This window comes from Neovison vison, chromosome 14 (assembly GCF_020171115.1).
Source record: "Neovison vison isolate M4711 chromosome 14, ASM_NN_V1, whole genome shotgun sequence".
Lineage (NCBI taxonomy): Eukaryota > Metazoa > Chordata > Mammalia > Carnivora > Mustelidae > Neogale > Neogale vison.
Window position 1 is genome coordinate 6,972,315 of NC_058104.1, and position 19,125 is coordinate 6,991,439.

The window sequence follows — 19,125 nt, forward strand, 5'->3', positions numbered from 1 at the left end:
AGACTCCCTGCTGAGCAAGGAACCTGATGAGGGGCTCTATTCCAGAATCCTGAGACCATGACCTGAGTGAGGTAAAGACAGATGCTTAACCTACTGAGCCACCCAAGCTCCCCCACTAGATACCATTCTTAGTTTTTTTTATGATTACACTGGAAGTTATAATGTGCATATGTAATTTTACTAAGTCTAAAATTAATATTTTAACCCTCCTCCAAGGAAACTGGGACGTCAGAGAGCCCTGGATGCTTATTTGTTGAACAGCTGCTGTGGAAAGACAGGGGGATACAGAAGGAAAGTGAGGTCCTTGTCCTCCAGAGCTTCTCCGTAGAGGGAGTAGACATGTGATCATTGCTATTTAGCCTGATAAATTATTGAATGGAGGCATGAGAACTAAGACGGAGGAGTTCTCAGTGATGTTTCTGATCATTTTATTGCATGTATATTTTGTTTGGATTATCTCAGTATTATCAGTTATAATATTTATGGTCCTCAGTTATTACAATATGAGAATGGCTTATTTTAATGGCCTCAGGGTGACCAGTGTTGGGTGATTACTGTGCTGCCAGCACTTGAGAAAAAAACATAAAGATGGAGCTTTTTGTGACGAGACAAGTGTGCTGTCGGAGTTCTTGTTTTCTGAGACACTCTCTGGTGGCTTTTCTGGATCCCTAAGCTCTTGATGTTTTTTCTGAGTAAAAGTCACCATAGTCTATGTGAGTTGAACTTAATAGAAATGCAGCAAGAAGCATATCTACTTGAAATACCAGGTTTCTGGGTTAATCCCTCTCATACTACGGGTATTTCCTATTCCTCACCCTCCCTGAGCGTTCCTGGAAGTTTGTTAGAGGTGGTGGTTGTTCCTGGAATGGGAAAGGCCCCTGGGTACTCAGCTTGATGTTTTCCTCTGAGTGGTTCAGGCAATGGATTTAGTTTTTGTGCTATTTAAATTTATTTTTTCACAAAGTTACCTGTTCTTTTTGGGAGGAAGAGTTTAACCAGCTTTGTAAAGAATCTCTGAGACATAACAAAATACACAAACAGCACCTTTATAATCCTCATAAATACCCATGGTAAGATTCTTGAGTATTATTTTTATCTTTATCATTATACATTGTTTTTATATAAATATAATAAATACATGCTTTTTGTTAACAATTTTTTAAAAGATTTTATTTATTTGAGAGACAGAGGCAGGGAGAGAGGGACAAGCAGGCTTGGCTCCCTGCTGAGCTGAGAGCCCGATGCGGGGCTTGATCCCACGACCCTGGGATCATGACCTGAGTCAAAGGCAGACACTTAACCATCTGAGCCCCCCAGAGGCCTCTGTTGACATCTTTTTAAAAAAATTTTTCCCCAGTACTTTTAGGTTTCACATTTAAATATGTATTCTCCAAGTACTTTGAGTATTCAGAGACTATTAACTTGCCTATGTTGTACTGGCTTTCGTATTTTGCAGTGAAGATTATGCAAACAGCTCTCCACATTTAAGAGCTATGACTTCTTGAAACATATTTTCTGTGAACTTCCTAGATCATAATAGGGACGTGTCCGCTCCTGAGGACTAGACGTGTGGAAGGAGCCCTCCCCCCTCACCAGCAGCTTTCGTTAGCAGTGCAGACTTCATCGCTATCTTTAATTCAATAGTGGTACACTGGTCAACAGTAAAACTTTAAAAACAATAATTGTTTCTGAAAAAGTTAAAATAGAATTACCATCTGACCCAGTGATTTCACTTCTAAGTATACATATTATCCAAAATCGATGAAAACACCTCAAAAGAGATATTTGGACCCCCGTGTTCATAGCTGTGTAATTCACAACAGCCCAAAGGTAGAAGCAACTCGAGCATCCCATCAGTGCATGAACAAATAAAGGAAATAGAGTCCCTTCCTGCAGTGGAGTATTGCTGAGCCTTGAAAAGAAAGGACATTCTGGCACCTGCTTCAACGGGGATTAACTTTGAGGGCCTTACGCCCAGCGAGATAAGCCAAACCACAAAAAGACAAAGACTGCGTGATTCCACCTGCGTGAGGCATCTCAAGGAGTCAGACTCACAGAGAGAGTGGGATGGTGAGTGCCAGGTCCTGGGTAGGAGGGATGGGGAGCGAGAATGTAAGGGGGCGGAGTCTCTGGGAAGAGACAGGTGTGGGGACGGCTGCCCAACAGTGCGAAGGTGCTTAATGCCCCTGAACTGGACACTTAGAAATGGCTAAGATGGTCATGTTATGTTACACATTTTTTACCGCACGCACACACCTGCTGTTGGTCAAGGCGCTGTCCCAGGTGTCACCTGTACTAGCAGGATGGTTCTGTGCCCTTGGGAAATCTGGCAGTGCTTGGAGTAGCCAGTCTCCCATCCAAATAGAGGCTGTTGACCCAGGGAACTCTCCACCTGGCCCAGCAGCTGAGGGGTCATGTTTGTGCGGTCAATTCCCATGCTCATCACCTCTGGGCACTAGGGAGCTTCGGAGGGAGCAGGCGCAGCAGCAGCAAGCCCTCGGGGTCCCGGCAGGGTCGCCAGCTCTGAAGTCCAGTTGTCTGGGCTCAGTCTGTGCAGTGGCTGTGTGGCAGGAAGCGTCAGGTAGTGTCATCCCAGTGAACCAAAGAGGGACCCCCACCAGCAGAGACATCCCCCTGACATAACAAAGCGTTGCTTCACCACTGAGCCCTGGTCCCAGCCTGGATGCCCCACAACCCTCCCAGAAATAGGCCATCCCGAGCAGAGGGGCGTCATCCAAGGCAAAGCCGCCCACTGGCAGGGGTCCAGAGGACAGAGGGTAATAGCTCAGTCTTGGTAATAAGCAGCTGCAGCCACAGTGAATAGAGCCACTATCTTCACATGTTCTTAGTAGGTCAAGAGCTATTGAATGAACATTGGCCTTTTCAGTCGTCATCGGGCAGTGATCATACTCAGCGATAACATCACTTAAGTAGAAAGGAGAGAATATTTTTGCACTTAAGTAATTCTTGCGAGATGGAATTACCAGGCTGTTGTTGAGAAGCACTTTATCTTGGATTTTTATGAGAGAAAATGAAAACTCTTCTGAGCGCGCTCGGTAGCTAGACGGCAGCCAGCGGTTTCTAATGCTGCTGGCGCGGCGTGCATGGGCGGAGAGGTGACGGCAGGGTGTTGTCTGTAACTTGTTGCCGTGGCAGGTACACAGTGCTCTCACGTGAATACCCAGGCGAGGAGATTGTTTTGGGGGTAAGGATTACTCATTCAGCAGAGTGTGCCAGAAGTACAAGGGGCTGTGCCCAGCACTCCGGGTTGCACGGAGGTGAGTCACTGCGCTCCCGCGCGGTCGCCTTGGGAACACAAGCAATTCACTGGGACCCTTGTGTTTCCTGCCTCTAGAGCCAGGCTGGCCTGCCCTCGGGTGCTCGTTCTGCCACTTGGCTATCACACTGGAAAGCTCCCTGACCTCTCTAAGCCTCAGTGTAGACATCTGTCAAATGGGGATAATACCACGTACCAGGTGGACAGCCCTGACCATTAGTAAGATGATAAATATAAACTTCGGAGCACATAGTAAGTGCTTAGGACATGGTAGTTATTTTTATTCATTTTTAGTTAGTTATACTAAGTGGTCATAATTGATGATTAGAGGTTTGAGTCATGTGTATAGAAATAGAAGCAGTTCTGGGGCACCTGGCAGCTCAGTCTGTAGTGCATTCCCCTGACCTCAGGGGGAAAAAAGTATAGCAGCTCGAACTAGGATCACTGGAGAAGGTGTTTGCTTGGAGTGTGCAGAGTGGCTGGAAAGACCCGTGTTAGCAGGAATGGCCTGAGCCGGGCAGAGAAGCCCGCAGTGCTCTGCAGGGCACGGAGACTGGAGAAGGAGGTTGGCGTCTTCTGGGAGAGATGAGTTGGAAGCATGAAGAGCAGAGACAGACCTCTGGAGCCCAGACTGTAGCTGAGGTAACAGACAACGTTGCTCCATCTTAATCTTTCTCAAGAGTCACCAGTTTCTTTGATCCTGTGGCCTGACCCGAAGCAAGAGATGGTATTTTCTTTGCAAGGGGGCGTTCTTGATGTCGGGGTTCCTTCATGATAATCAGCTGATAAAGCAGGGAGGGAGTTTCTGAGAGGAATTAGCAGTGGCCACGTGAAAATGGGAAAGAAGTCCGTTTGGGATTCTCGATGCGTGGCATATTCTGCTGTGGGGTTTGCTTTATTCCGTGTGTCATCAAGAGTCTGTAACACTTGGAATCGTGGGCACTTAGAGCTGAAGGTACCTAGGCCGATGCCCACCAAGAGTCCTAAGGACGGAGGGCTCTAGCTTGTCTGTGCCAGGCCTTGTGCTGGGCCTGGGAATGTCCGTTACTCCCTTCGCTGAGAGCCCCGTGAGACGGTGGCAGTAGCTTCATTTTACAATTGGAAAACAGCCTGAGAGAGATGAGGGCCCTCACTGAAGAGTGGAACCCAGATCTGTCTGGCTTCAGCGCCATGCTCTCTGTTCCTTATTGGTCGGGTTAATCGACTTGCCTGAGGTCACGTAATTACCAGTGGCGAAGCGGAGATTTTAATCGATGGCTTCATTTTATTCTGTGTGTTTTTATACCAGGTGGTTTAATCCTTGTATATATTTTTTCGACCGGTGGGGAGCCTCTGTTGTAGAATTGTTCTTTTGTACAGAAGATGCCTAAATAAAGGGTATGTCTTATTTATAAATATATTTATTAAGTAAGTTCACGCACCAGGGAACCTTCTAGGTGCTGATCATGCAAAGATGAATGACATGTCCCTGCCCCCCTAGAGCTCATGTAGAAGAGAGGATGTGGAGTTACAGGGGAATGGAGATGCATGTGGACAGTGTCCCTAACCCAGGGGCAGCAGAGGGGATGCTAGTGCTACAGGATGACCCACCACAATGAGGCTTGACAGTGAGGGGATGGCCACCTGCGTGGAGAGGGTGTCCCTGGGCCCTGCTGGTGGTCTCTCCTTTCTCATGTCTGGCTGTGGCCCTGGGCCCTGAGGCCCTGGTTCTCGGTGAAAATAGATCCAGGCTTGATGATAGGCTGGATGTGGGAATCTAGAGACAGCACACCCAAGAATGAGGTCTTCGGTTTTGATCTCATCTACTGGGAAAACAGGGATGGCTTTTCCTGAAATAGAGCAGGTTGTCCAAGCTACGTATCAGGCTTATTAGATTTGAGGTGCTTCTTAAGGCATCCAGGAGAGGGCATTAAGTCAAGAGCTGGGAGGAAGAGTCTGGGGCTCGGGACGGGAGGCTTTGAGCCTGAGAAATGTGTTGGAGATTATTTTTATTTTTGATTTTTGAAATTTTAAAAAAGATTTTATTTATTTGACAGAGATCACAAGTAGGCAGAGAGGCAGGCAAAGAGAGGGGGAAGCAGGCTCCCCGCCGAGCAGCAAGCCCAATTCAGGGCTCGATCCCAGGACCCCGGGATCATGACCCGAGCCGAAGGCAGAGGCTTTAACCCACTGAGCCACCCAGGCGCCCCTGGAGATGATTTTTAAAGCCATGGGGTGGATAGGGTGACCTAGAAATAAGTGTCCGACGAGAACCAAGATAGAGCCGTGGGCTGTGCCGGCACTTACAGCTCAGGGAGAGGAGGAAGATCCACCAGCACAGACAGATAGGAGGAGATCTGGAGACAGGTGGAGAGATAAGGGAGGGCCCCACCTTGGCTGTGCTGGTGAGACCCAGTGGAAGGGCGCTGTGGGAGCGGCTGCCACCGAGTGTGGCTGGTAGGGGGCGTGGTCTTGAGAGAGTGGCCGTGCAGGAGGTGAGCCAGCCAGAGCAGAGCTCATCTGGGAAGGGAGGAGGGAAATGGGATGGTAGTGTGAGAAGCAGGTGGAGGCAGAGGGAAGCTTGTTTCGTTCTTGGTTCAACTGATCTGAGGGGTGTTTGGGCACCAGGTGAATAATCCGTAGGAGCAGAAGAGAGTGTGGGTGTTGGCAGGTGGGGACTTGCCAGCGGAGGAAGCAGCCCGGGGCGGGCAGGAGGGTCACCACCAGACAGGTGCTCAGGGCTTTCACTTTGACATGGATGTTTTCGTTCATTGGTGGGAGCTGAGGTTGTGGCTGTTTATGCCCGTCTTGCGTCCAAATTTTTGTTTATAAATCATAAATCCGCCCCCCCCAAGTCATCCTGTTAAGCCTATAAATGGCTCTAATTTTCCAGTGATTGAACTATTGACTTGTGGAGTTTTTACAATTTGATGAAATTTATTTATTGTTCTCAGTGCCCTGCAGAAAGCTGGCTAGAGCCCTCATCTCGGTTTGGGTTGGAAGTCAAGAGGACACGTGGAAGGGTCCCTGTGAAGGTCTTTGGGTGACTCAGTGCAGGAGGCCATTCCCTGTCCCTGCTCCCTCAGAGTTCTTGGTACAGCGCTTTGCTGCCATCTAGTGTCCTACATGTTTCTTTTCTAGTCTTTTTGGGAGGTTTTGGGGAGGATCTGAGAAATTTTTAAGACTTGGATAAAGGAAAGTGTATTTTAATTCAGAATACATTGCTGTTCTTCATGGTTTGTTTTTTTTTTTCCTTTAAATAAGGGACCAAATAATCCCTCTCTACTCATTAAGTACCACTGAAACCTAAGTAAACCAGATATCTCAATACAGTTTTGTCGTTTTGGACAGAATGAATCAATTTTCAGCATTTACTTAATATAAATATTTTTTACTGTAATTAAAGGCTATATGATGATTTTTTAAAAAATTTTATTTATTTATATGACAGAGAGATCACAAGTAGGCAGAGAGGCAGGCAGAGAGAGAGAGAGGAGGAAGCAGGCTGCCCGCTGAGCAGAGAGCCCGATACAGGGCTCGATCCCAGGACCCTGAGATCATGACTTGAGCTGAAGGCAGAGGCTTAACCCAGTGAGACACCCAGGTACCCCTGATTTTTTTTTTTTTAATAGTGGTACCAGTGACACTTGGGTGGCTCACTCCTTTAAGCATGCGACTCTTGATTTTAGTTCAAATCATGATCTCAGGGTCATGAGATTGAGCCCCACGTCAGGCTCTGCACTTAGTGTGGCGTCTGCTTGAGATTCCCTCTCTCTCTCTTTCTGTCTCCCTCTGCCCCTCCCACTCCTTCTCTTTCTCAAATAAATCTTAAAAAAAAAAAAAAAAAGATTTAAACACTGGTGCCAGGAGAGCTCTGAGGATCTCTCTAGATGATAGAACTAACCCTAGGTCCTGCACAAACTGCCACGGATCCCATCCAGGAGAAACAGTGACCAGGCTCCTCGTCACTCATTGATGTTAGCTCCTCACCCAGGTTAGGGGTATTTGCCTGGCTTGTGCTAACTGCTAAGTCCACCTCCGGCACGGGTGTGGGGAGAGCCAGAAACATTAGGAGCATGAACTTTGCTAAGCAACATCCCCTTCTGCTTGTTATTTTGCCTTCTGGTGAAATTTGGAGAGTGAACTGTCGTGGAGATAAGACCTCTTAACGCAGCGAGTGGTGACGAGTACACAGTTGTCCCATGAACAACATGGGTTTGACCGCACAGGTCCATTAGATGCTGATTTTTCCTGATACGTGCAGGGCAGTGCTCTAAGTGTATTTTTTCTTCCTTATGATTTTTTAAACATTTTCTTTTTTCTGTCTTACCTTATTCTAAGAATATAGTATATACGTAACATACAAAATGTGTGTTAAGTGGCCCTTCATATTACACAGTAAGACTTCTGGTCAAAAACAGGCTGTTATTTGTTCCATTTTTGTAGAGTCTAGAGTTATATGTGAATGTTTCACCGCTCGGGCCTCGGTGCCCCTAACCCCTGCCTGGTCCAAGGGTAAACTGTACTTAAGATAACCTTGAAAAATACCTACATCCACTCTGCCATTCTGCCTTCATGGCCAAAGTCACTTGTGAAGTGTTCAGTGTTTGCCAGAAGCTTCTGTTTGCTTTGAGAATTGGCCAGACACGGCACAACATAATGCTACTTTTGTGTGAGGGTGATTTTTTTTCCTTAGATGGATATTGCAGGAGAGGGGTTAGACAAATGGGATTTAAGTTGCCATTTCATTGGTAATGTAAATAAACTTAAAACTATTTATTTTCATATTTAGTTTCTGCATGGGCCACCTTTTGAAAATCCCATTAGCCCGTAGGCCTGGAGCTTTTTGCTGGTGTTTGTCTGGGTTAATGTAATGTGAGAATTGTCTTTATTCCACCATTCCCACCGCTGCGTAGAGGCTAGCCTGGGGGGTGTGGTGCGGGATAGGGGCAGGCAGGGATACTGTGTTTGTAAAAGGCAGGAAAGGGTCTCTTTCTGCTCTGGAGCAGCCTGCAATTCCAGCATCATGTCTGGGAGGAAATAAGAGGTCAGAGACATGGGTTCTGAGGATACGAAATCCCCACCCCAAGCCCCCCCCCACCCCCACTGCCCCACCTAAATTCCATTAACTTTGGGAGAATCCAAAAAATCCATAGGGTTGGCATAAGTTATTTTACATTCATTCTTATAAAATAAATGGATTCGATTTGCATCCCTAAGTAGGATCTTGACAGGTTGGTAAAACCAAGAAGTAGGAGCGCAGCCCCCCTGTTTCTTGACTGTGGCTTTGTGCATAGTTCTTTGCCTCCACCCTGGGCCTCATTTTCACATCCAGGAAGTGTTTCAAATTGCAAGAATTATTTGAGGCAGTGAGTGTAGAAGCTCCTAGCACGGTGCTTGGCACACTGCTCAAAAGTTCCAATGGCAGTGATTATCAGTCTCAGCATTGTCATTCACATAAGAATCCTTGAAACTGGGAATGAAAGATTCCTGGAGTGGACCTGGAATTTATGTTGTTATGTGCTTAGCATTAAAAGTCGGCAGATGTTTGTAACCAAATATCTGTGCTTTAAGGTTTTTACTCCAGGAACTTGACAAATTGGCTGTTTTTCCTCACAGTGGTAGGAAGTGCATTCTGCTCCTTAGTTGGTTCCCCCCCACAGGTATCTTTCCTCGACTCGGATGTAACGCACACTGAAAGCTATTGAGTTGCTTTCTAAATTGTATGAGCCGTTTATGTAACACTTAATTTGGAATTGAGTCTGATCAATAAATACTTACACATGTGATAAGGAGAACATGGAAGATTTTATTTCCTTAAACGTGTATTTCCCCAAAACACACATTCCTAGATTAAAGTCTCTTCAGAGAGGCAGAGTAACTGGGGAAGTCTGGCAGGAGCTCCTGGAGAGCTCGGCATTTCGGTGTTTGCAGGTCAAGTGTCCAGGTGTGAATTTGTTCATTTTCCTGCCCGTGCTGCCTCCCTTTGAATAGGCTTCGTAACTTTATGAATTTTTCTGGAGGGCCTGGAATGTTCTTTTTCAGAGTGGCTGGGCAGCACAGGGCCCTGGGGCGGGGGAAGGCTGGCAGAGACTTGGACAGCACTCAGCATGCTTTCTCTCCTTCCTCTCCCATCCAGTTTTCTTTGGTTCTTTCCCTCTCTGTTGCTCACAGGTGCTTTGATGATAGCCTTTGTGACGTAGTGTTCCCTTACCGTGTGTCTCCTAGAAATCCTAAAGGCAGTGCGCACGGCAGCATATCATCTCAGTTACCTGGAAACGTCTCTATGTCTGCACTTAGTTTATATTGTGCATCATTAAAAAATTACCTTATTTTTACTTTTTGTTTTACATGTGTTCATATAAACTAATATTTAGTTTCTTTAAAGATTAACCAATATTTAGCTAAGTATTATCCTGAAAGACAATAGTGTTTTCTGTACTTTAAAGTTTTTGGGTGGAATTACTCTTTGTAATTTGGGACTGGTTCGAATTAGATTCTTTATCAAGGTCAAATCTAAGTGATTTCTGGTAAATAATCTTAGTAGTTAACATTAGCTAAGGCACCTGTTGAGTTGCCAGTGCGTTCACCTCGGCCCCTCTGGAAGCTGACCTGGACTCCCTTTTGCAGGGGGACCTGAAAGCTTACCTGCGCAACGAGCAAGAGCACGTGAGGGGGGACTCGCGGACCATGCTGCTGCAGCGGATGGCCTGCGAGATCGCCGCGGGCCTGGCCGCCATGCACAAGCTGCATTTCCTGCACAGGTGGGTCCGGCCGGCGGTGCAGGTGGGTCTGTCTGGCGGCGCCGGGTGTCGAGGTTCTGCAGAGGACTTCAGAGGGTGAATGAGTAGAAGCTGTCCTGTCCGTCCCAGTATTGGCATGAGGGCAGAGTTGGGCTGGGTTAAACCAAAACTGGGGAACGGAATGTCTTCATACAGCCCGAGGTCTAGAAGCCATTTCCGGAATTTCAGAGAACATGAGACCGTTGGCTCAGACTGAGAGCAGACGGTGCCAGTCGCCGTACTGACATCTCCCTGTGCGTCCCGTTTGTGTCAGCTGCAGGCTGTGGTTCTGACTTCGAGGTTCCCGGGTGAGGAAGAGAGGATCTGATAGGCTGGCATCATCTTTGTGTGGAGGCTCAGGGCTCGGAGAGGCCTGCTTCCCCTCCCCCGGCCTGCCCCCTCCCCGGGCCACTTGTAGGTGGTCTGGCGTCGTGTGTGAGCAGAACGCCCGTCAGTGTAACACATTTGTGTAGAAACCTTTCTGGTCAGATTTGAATAGCCACAGCTCTTTGGAGCACATTATATTTTGCTCAGGCCATTGATGTAATTTTCGTAATTAAAACAACAAAGGGCTTGAGTCCTGTCTGAGGTAATGGCTCTGTGAACCCAGAAGGAGATTTCTGCTGACTCCTCTAGCCTTCTGTGCTCTGATTTATGTTTAAAATATGTTTGAAATTATTTCCCAGGTCTCCAGGGAAACCAGCTTCTCTTTAGTTGACTTTAACTAAATAATTTAACTCTTAGCGACCCAAAGAGCTGAAAAGGGGCACCTGTGTGTGTGTATGTGTGTGTGTGTGTGTTGACTTTAAGGGCTATAAATTATTTTTTTTTTTAAAGAGTATTCTATTTTTTAAAAGGTAGATTGCACAGGAATATATTTATAACATGACTCCTTTTTTTTTAAATAAGAAAACACCTGCTTGTATTTGTAGAGGTGTGAGTGTGTGTACCTGCGTGTGTGCACGCACATGTATGTGAGAGCAGACGTGGAAAAGTACCCTATCACATTGTCAACGTTGTTTCCAGGTACGGAAGAAAGAAAATATTAACATTTTTCCATACATCTGTATCTCTCTTGACATGCATAGTGAGCAAGTCATTCTGATTAAGGGCTTTATAAAATACCCCAAAGATTATGGATTTCTTCAAGCACGAGGCAGAATCCCTTACACGAAACTTCAAAATGTAAATATCTGTTTGCTTTATAATGGAGAAATCTTGGATTTCACTTTTTAATCTCTTTTAACAGGTTAATGCCCAGCATATTTGTATTCCTCTTTTGTAAGACATGGTGGATTAGTCTCTAAAAGGTGGTTTAGGAGTTTTAGATCTTGGAGGCTGGGACATTTAGAGAGGGTATCATGTCAGACATCAGCACGAAGGCCTCAGAGGCAGCTAGAAATTGCATTTAAGGTTCAGGTGTGTTCCTCCTACTGTATTTTAAAAATTGGCAAAGACATCAGACTAAATGTTCTTTTCCTGCGAGTTTCTATAGGTCAAAGTTCTATTTAATTTAGAATTTTGTGTGCTTTAGAACATATAAAGATGATAAATTAAATCACATGATTTGGGTGTTATCCAGGTACAAAAACTCAAGGTAAAGAATATTCTTTAAACAATTGGCAACTGTCCCCTTCCCTCCCTCTCTCTCTTTTTAAAAATTTTATTTTATTTGTCGAAGAGAGTGTGTGTGCACAAGCAGGGGAGTGGCAGGAAGAGGGAGAAGCAGGCTGTCCACTGAGCATGAGCAGGGAGCCCAATGTGGGGCTCAATCCCAGGACCCTAGGATCATGACCTGAGCGGAAGGCAGGTGCTTAACCGACTAAGCCACCCAGGTGTCCCTGTCTCTCTCTCTTTCTCTCTCTTAAGTAGCTATATTTTATGTAAAATTCCCATTTGGGGCAAAATTTGTGCTTTAAATTATTTTTTTAATGATAACAAACCATATAGCGTATTTTTAAATCAGAATTCAGAATATTTATTGGCTGACTCAAAGTCAGGCTTTTGGTGTTGGTTGAAAATAGAATAGCCCACACATCCAACTAAAAGCTGTTCATTGTTTTAGAAACTGATCTAGTAAAGCACCCCCAGTTAAATTGTATTTTTGCTTATTATTTAAGAGGAGACGTATGCCTGGGTCTTGGGTAGCCTGCATCTCCGAAGTTGACATGTGACATCCGTGAAGGCCATGTAAACAGCAGAAGCTGCCAGTATGCTACGTTCCACAGCATTCTGCCTTTCTGGCCTAGAGCCTGGGACTTGCTGTCCCTTGCCTGTCAGCCTTCCTTAGCGTTTGCAGTGAGATACCACAGGTCACCACAGTGAGCTAAGTACACAGAGGTTCTGGCTGGTGGTGTGGGCCTTGTGGTGGCTCAGGTAGCCGAAGACCTGTGTGGTCATGGCCTTGAGGAGTACACAGGTTACCACTGTTCACAAGAGAGCCTCTTTAGGATTTTCCTCGTTTTAAAGTTCAGGTAATTTTCTGCTGAGAAGCCCTGAAGTTCTCTGGCTCTCAGAGTGCGGCCACCCACTGTTGCAGGAGCATGATACATGAACACTAGGGTTAGGTGCATTTTACATGATTTTTCCTTAATCTGTACTGTGTGTTGTAACCACAGTGGTAGAGATGTGGAAATCCGGTTCCTAATTGGCTTGTGCTGTGCCTCTAGCTGAGTGTTTCTTTCAGCTGGTGGAATATTAGGGTATTTCATTAATTTGTTTGCCTGCAAAGTCTTCAGATTGTATCTTTCTAAACTCCTTCTCATATTTCCTCTTTTAAAGATTAGTCTTCAAGGGAAAAATGTTTATATGGCAATAACTATGGTTGCTTTAATTCTTCTGATTATTTTATTTTTGAAGATCTAATTGGCTTTATTAAATGATCCAAGAATTGGGCAGCACCCCATCTGCCAAGTTGAGGGGAGCTCTCCCTGACTGATCAGTTTATATCAAAGCCACAGGTAGTGTGTGGCACATAGTGGTATTAAATGAAAAGAAAAAGTACCATCATTTTGCTCCCACAAGGAAAATCCAAAGACGTTCCTTACACAGGCTGCGGAATCTGGCTTGAGCTGAAAGTCTGCAGGCATTTGACCCGTGTGTGTGAAATGCAAGAGTGAGGGTCCCAGACGTGGGGCCTCACCTGCTCTAGTCTCGTCTTCTTCACTGGAAGATCTTGGCCATAGAACAGAGCTGGGATTCAAAACCAGAGCCATGTTATCCGGGGCCCACACTCTTATCCCAGGACTCTGGGATCTTGACCTGAGCTGAAGGCAGCCACTTAACTGACTGAGCCACCCAGGCACCCATGTTAACTCAAAATTAATACATGAACTTCATAAGTAATCCTGATAAGAGACCTCAGAGGATTTGGGGGGGGGGTAAAAATTATCTTTAGCTTCACATGAAAAATAGTGTCTAGAAGAGCCAGTAGAGGATGAAAAAGAAGTGAATCGTTGAGGCAACAAAGCAGGCTTGCTTTGCGAGCTGTCAGAGCTCCCAGCAAACCACTGGGATAGAGATTGGTTTGGTTTTGATGGAGAAACAGACTGGTAGAGAGCAGACAGTACATAGAGCAGGGGAGTGTGTGCCCAAAGTGAAACTCAAATCGGGGGGAAGAGAGGGCTTCCCTGTTAAGTGCGGGCGCAGTTCATTACCCATCTGGGAAATTACTGGACCTGTGTAACGTCCTGTATGTGAAAATCAAAATCCAAAAAAAAAATAAGTGTGATATTGGCAGAATTCTGGAAAGCTGTATGTGTTACCCAGCGATGAGCGAGGCCTCCTAACCAGAAAGACCCTCTTTTCCTTGTAAAATAAAGGGTGGCTGTTACACCCTTTATTGACTGTTCTATAAAAATTAAATATTTTGCGTAGCAATAGACACCACAACAAAGTCAGTGGACAACAGACTTGGGAAGGTGTAGCTGCCAACACCAGTTGCAGCCAAAGGGCGACTTCTCAGGACACGCAACAGGTGCCCATGAATTGGCGAGAGTACGTGAGACCCGAGACAGACGGGCCAGTAGATGGAAAGTCGATCCCATTTGGTAGTTAGGGACGGGCAGGTTAAAGGCATGGAACCTCACAGCTAAAGGAACCGCTGCGTCTGTGGCTAGTAAGGATGTGGGCAAGTTTCTGTCCTGAGTTGCCTGTAAATCATTACCAGTTTTTGAAGAGCTACGAGGGTGATGACTGTATAATTAAAAATACACATTCCTATTGCTAGACTCACTTCCATAGGACAGAGAGGCCCTGGAACTTAAGGACATGGCGTAGAATGATCTGTCATTGCGCCATTTGAGGCGGCGGCAAAATAAACAAACACAACAAAAAGTAAGCGATCATGGGGGTACCGAGAACCAGTTAGTTCCAGGCCATCGGCGCTGTGGAGTACCACATGGCTGTCATAGAGAAAGATGCAGAGCTGCGGGGTGACTGGTTGCCCTGGGAGGTTTTCCAGCCTTGATGTTGTTGGGTGAGAAATAGGGAGGTAGGCATAAATAATGTCGCATAAAAGCAGATGCTCCTTATTCCCCTTATCTGTATTTTCTTGTGTGTACACCGCGTATATGGAAAAATACGGAAAGATTATACCTACCAGTTTGTTAGTAAGTGTTAACCTGGAATGGTTGGAGCTGGGGGAGGAAGATAGTTTAAAAGAAAAAGACCACATTTTTTTAATTAAAAAAGAAAGAATGGCGGCACTTGAGGAAGCCTCGGAAGAAGCCTAGGATCCCCGTAACTCAGTTCCTGCGGAAGGCCTGCGCGCGTGCACAGGAGGACTGGCTCGAGGCTCCGGCGGGCCGTGCTCTGCCCTTGGGGAGGAACGCCCGCTGCTGGCTGAGTGCCAATGTCCAGAGCAGGGGGACATGAAAGCAGGGGTCTTCGGGTGGTAGGCCTTTGCCTCGGGACCCTCGCCCTCAACTTAAAATCCTTAGGTATAAGTAAAGTACTAAATGTTCCAGTTTTCCAGATGACCCTAGGCCTTATGGGGAAATTATTGTTCGGGAATCCCCGGTGGAGTGCTCCCCATGTTCTGAAGCCAGCTGGTTTATCACTTGTTAACCACACTGGCCTTCCCTGACCCTGATCTGATGTGGCCTTCTAGGCCGGGCTTGGATTCTGGGGGTTGTCTGAGGGGTACTACCAGCCCCGCTGCAGACCTACTGCATTTTCACTCACCTCCCAGGCGACGCCAGTGCACACCCAGAGTGAGAAGTACCACTCTGAAGAGTGGGCCGTTGATTGGCAGCTCAGCTCCATCCTGGTGGGGCACCTTTAGGACAGGCCTAGAGGATCGCCTGCCTGATGTCAGAGTAACCTCCTTCTAAAGGACTTGGAGGGGCGGAACCAGGCTATTGAGGGGAGTTTCTCCCCTCTGACCAGTACCCAGCTCTCTGAGTCTCCTGTCAGCCTCATTTTCTCCCAGGGCACACACGTGCGCCAGTCAGGAGTCGACTTCAGACAAAGACTCAGAGGGACCCCCGTGCAGATTTCTGGGGTGCTGGCCCGTTCAGAGAGCGGGTTCAGCTTCTTTGGCCCTCTGTTTCTGCCATCCAGGGAAGCCGTTGCTCTCTGGGCTCCATACCTCTGTGCGGTGGTTTGGAAAGTGACCCTAAACAGAAAGCTGGAGGCCATGTGGAGCTCACCTCTGCTATTTGGTTTCTCGTCAAGATGAGAACCTGGGCTGTTCACTGTCCAGAACCTGAAAACTACTTCCTTATGTATTTCGTCCGGTCACGTAATCACGTCCAGGGAGGAGATAAGCTGTAACGAGAGGTTGAGACCCATAGAAGCCAGAGTGTCCGGCTCAGTGTCAGCTCTGGCCCAACCCTGGAGAAAACTGAGAACTGAAGGCTTTATCCCCATTTTATCACCATTTCTCAAAACCCAGGCCAGTAGTGGTGGCCCACATTCTAGCCACAGACGACCTTCTTGGCATCCACCCAGAATTTCACAGCACAGGTGTCCTCTATACACTCAGAGCCTAGCAGGGGCCTGACCTTCGGGAGAAGCTCAGTAAATACAGTCTTGTTCAGCTAGCAAGGCCTGACCTGATAGATCGGGGCAAAAGCAGTCAAACCTGCGTCCTTTGTGCCATATCACCGTCCTCTGGCTTTCATCTTGAACTTGTACCGCTTTGAGCTACGTCCCATCTTCAAGTGATAAGTGGCAGTTTCTTCAAAACCCTTAGTGATTTTTTTTTTTTTAAACTTCAGAAACTGCCAAGAGCAGAGCGGTCTGGTGAGCAAAGCAGGAATGAGGGGTTCAGGTTGCTAATTCACCTTTCTGTCAGCTGTACCAAGATAAGCCACATTACTTAGTGCTTCTGAACCCGTTTCTTCTATGAGATGGGGATAATTTTATCCTAAAGCGCTGTTGTCAAGAGGACTTAAGATAACGTGTGCCACGCCCTAGAAGAATACTCAGCAGTCAGTTTCAGCGACTTTGCTTCTTGTGTGTGCCTCTGTGTATCAGGAGTTCCGCTTGCTTGGGAAAGCACAAACAACGCGAACAGAGGGGTGGGTGATTTTGAAAATGGCTGCAGCCTCTCTGAGCCGTTTCCAGTCCAGCGGTCCTTCAGGGGCCGGGTTAACTCCAGCTCTGGCTGAGCTGAGAACACGTAGTGACGCTTCCTTGGGAGTCAGGATGGGGAGCTCTTTAGGTCTGCGGATCCGCACTTCCCACAGCGCTCCGCACCCCTCACGCTGCGGAGGCCGTCGCTGACAGTGGAGGCCGTCGCTGACAGTGGAGGCCACGGCCTTGCTGCCGACCGAGGGGACAGAGCCAGAGGCTGTCAGATCATGTGGCAGCCTCACCACTAGACCTGTTTTTCAACTTGAAGGAAGAATATACTGGGTATGTTTGTGTTTCCTGACCAAAAGCAGCCATTGACGTCAAGAATTACCTGTGTTGTTAAGTTACACCTTTGTGCTTTTCTCTTCTCTAGCTTTGAATGTTAGGCTTCAGAGAACATTTGCTTTTTCCAGTTCCGAATTGAAGTATATCATTATCTTAGAACTGGACAGCGCCTTAACATTTTGAGAACATTTCACATACCGCTTTATTTTATCCTCACGAAACCTTGTGAGTTAGCTCCTACAGCGCATCCCTGTTTGTGAATAAACTGAGGCTCGGGTATGTTAAATGACTTGCCCCAAGTCACACTGCTCCTAAGTGCTCCTAAGGAGCTCCCAGATCGCCCTGGTGGCTCCCCGACTCCCCACCCCCTGCCCCCCTGTGCTGTGCTGCTCCCACGTTTGTGGGGGAGCAGGGGGCAGGTTTAGAGGAAGCTCCTCCAGCCTCCCCCGGTTTGGGTCCTCAATACTTCGGATTTCAGGCGAAGAGAAGCCTTTCTCCTTCCCCTGAGAGCATCACTTGGATTGTGTTAGAGTTTTAGGATGCCTTTTACACTCAAAGCCAATGACCTTTTACTTAATGGGACTTAGGTGGCTTTTCATTTTTCTGTAACCTTCACATTTGCTTGGTCTAAAGACTTGCACTGAACATGTGGAAGGAGAGAGGAGCGGGGGAGTTGTTGCCCAGGGGTCAGGTGCTCCGATGGCCTGCGGGGAAGGAGCCAAGGGCTGAGGCCTCTGCGCGCCTGGCAGGGACACACACAGGGCCCCGTTGGAGTGCCGGGCCACCCAGCTTTTTAATTCTGGCCTTAGGAGAGAGATGTGGGGAAGGCTGAGAAGGATCTGTTTCTAGAGACTCTGGAAATGCCCATCAGTGGTGCTGGGTGACAGAGCCTCTGTCGGCAGAACCTGTGGCACTGTCCTGTTGCCACTCTTGGTCCAGTGGACAGTGCCGCCCGCTGGAGGGCATTTCCATTTTTCTGCCCTCCGTGGGTGTATTGCTTCTGCCTCGCTCCTGCCTCCCTTCATTCCAAAACAGAGAGACTGATTTTCTTCTTGAGATTGGAAGTTTCTCTCTTGCTCTCAGACACCACAGGCCTGAATGAAGGCTTCTGAGGGGAACACCGTGAAAATTACTGCTAGTAAACCCAGCGTGGAGTGGCCTGACGAGCACCAGCTGGCCGTCTAGATGAGCACGTGTTCGCCGGGGACCGGGACAATGCTCTGATTGCTGGTGCATGGTCGCTGATGGTTCCTGAGGGGGGACGGTGTCTTGCTGGCTTTGCAGCTCTGGCTAAGTTCCTGTTTCTTCAGCTGTGAATGGGGAAGATAAGAGCGTCCACTTACAAGGTTCCTTGTGAAGATCAAGTGAGTTAATACATGTATGGAGCTTAGAGCAATACCCAGTGTAGAGTAAGTGCTTTATAAATCTTAGCCATTAACGTATGATTGGCTCAGTGCCCTTACGTCCCAGGCAGGCTGTCCCGGAGTTACATCGGCCTCATCATGGTCCTGTGTCGGGCATGTAAACTTTGGAAATTAAGATCTTGGAAAATGAAGAATTTAATCATTAATATAAGCTTTTGTCTTCTAAAATCCTGTCTAAACATTTTGAGTTTTGGACTACAGAAAGTTTTTTGTTGTTTTTTTGTTTTTTTTAATTAATTAATTAATGTATTTTTTATAAACATATATTTTTATCCCCAGGGGTACAGGTCTGTGAATCACCAGGTTTACACACTTCACAGCACTCACCATAGCACATACCCTCCCCAACGTCCATAACCCCACCCCCCTTCTTCCAACCCCCCTTCCTCCAGCAATCCTCAATTTGTTTTGTGAGATTAAGAGTCACTTATGGTTTGTCTTCCTCCCAATCCCATCTTGTTTCATTTATTCTTCTCCTATGCCTTTATGATTTGAAACTATAAATGGGGTATGCTTTTCTACGGTAGTTTAGTGGACTCTTGAATTCCTATGCCAATAGATGATCAGAAAGATAAAAAGAGCGAAAGATAAAAAGTGGCTTATACCTAAATCCAAAGTGTTTTTACTCTGTTGTCTATATGGAAGTTTCCTTCAGAAAAAGTAGTTTTTACTTTTCAACGTGTATGTTTTTGAGAATTAACCTGTTCTTAAATAACCTATGTAATTTGTTTCCAGTAAGTCCTGAAAATGTGCTCTTCCCCTCCCTGTGGAGAGGTGGGGTTTGCAGGAAAGCGAAGTA

General features: G+C 46.8%; 1 protein-coding gene across 1 annotated transcript in view; it reads left to right on the forward strand.

The window, feature by feature from the left end:
* The window catches only part of LMTK2 (lemur tyrosine kinase 2), an 83,022-nt gene that overhangs the window by 42,440 nt on the left and 21,457 nt on the right, over positions 1 to 19,125 (forward strand). Inside the window, exon 7 of the mRNA XM_044233948.1 lies at positions 9,887 to 10,020. Coding sequence (XP_044089883.1) covers positions 9,887 to 10,020 — 134 coding nt within the window. The remainder of the gene's footprint in view (positions 1 to 9,886; positions 10,021 to 19,125) is intronic.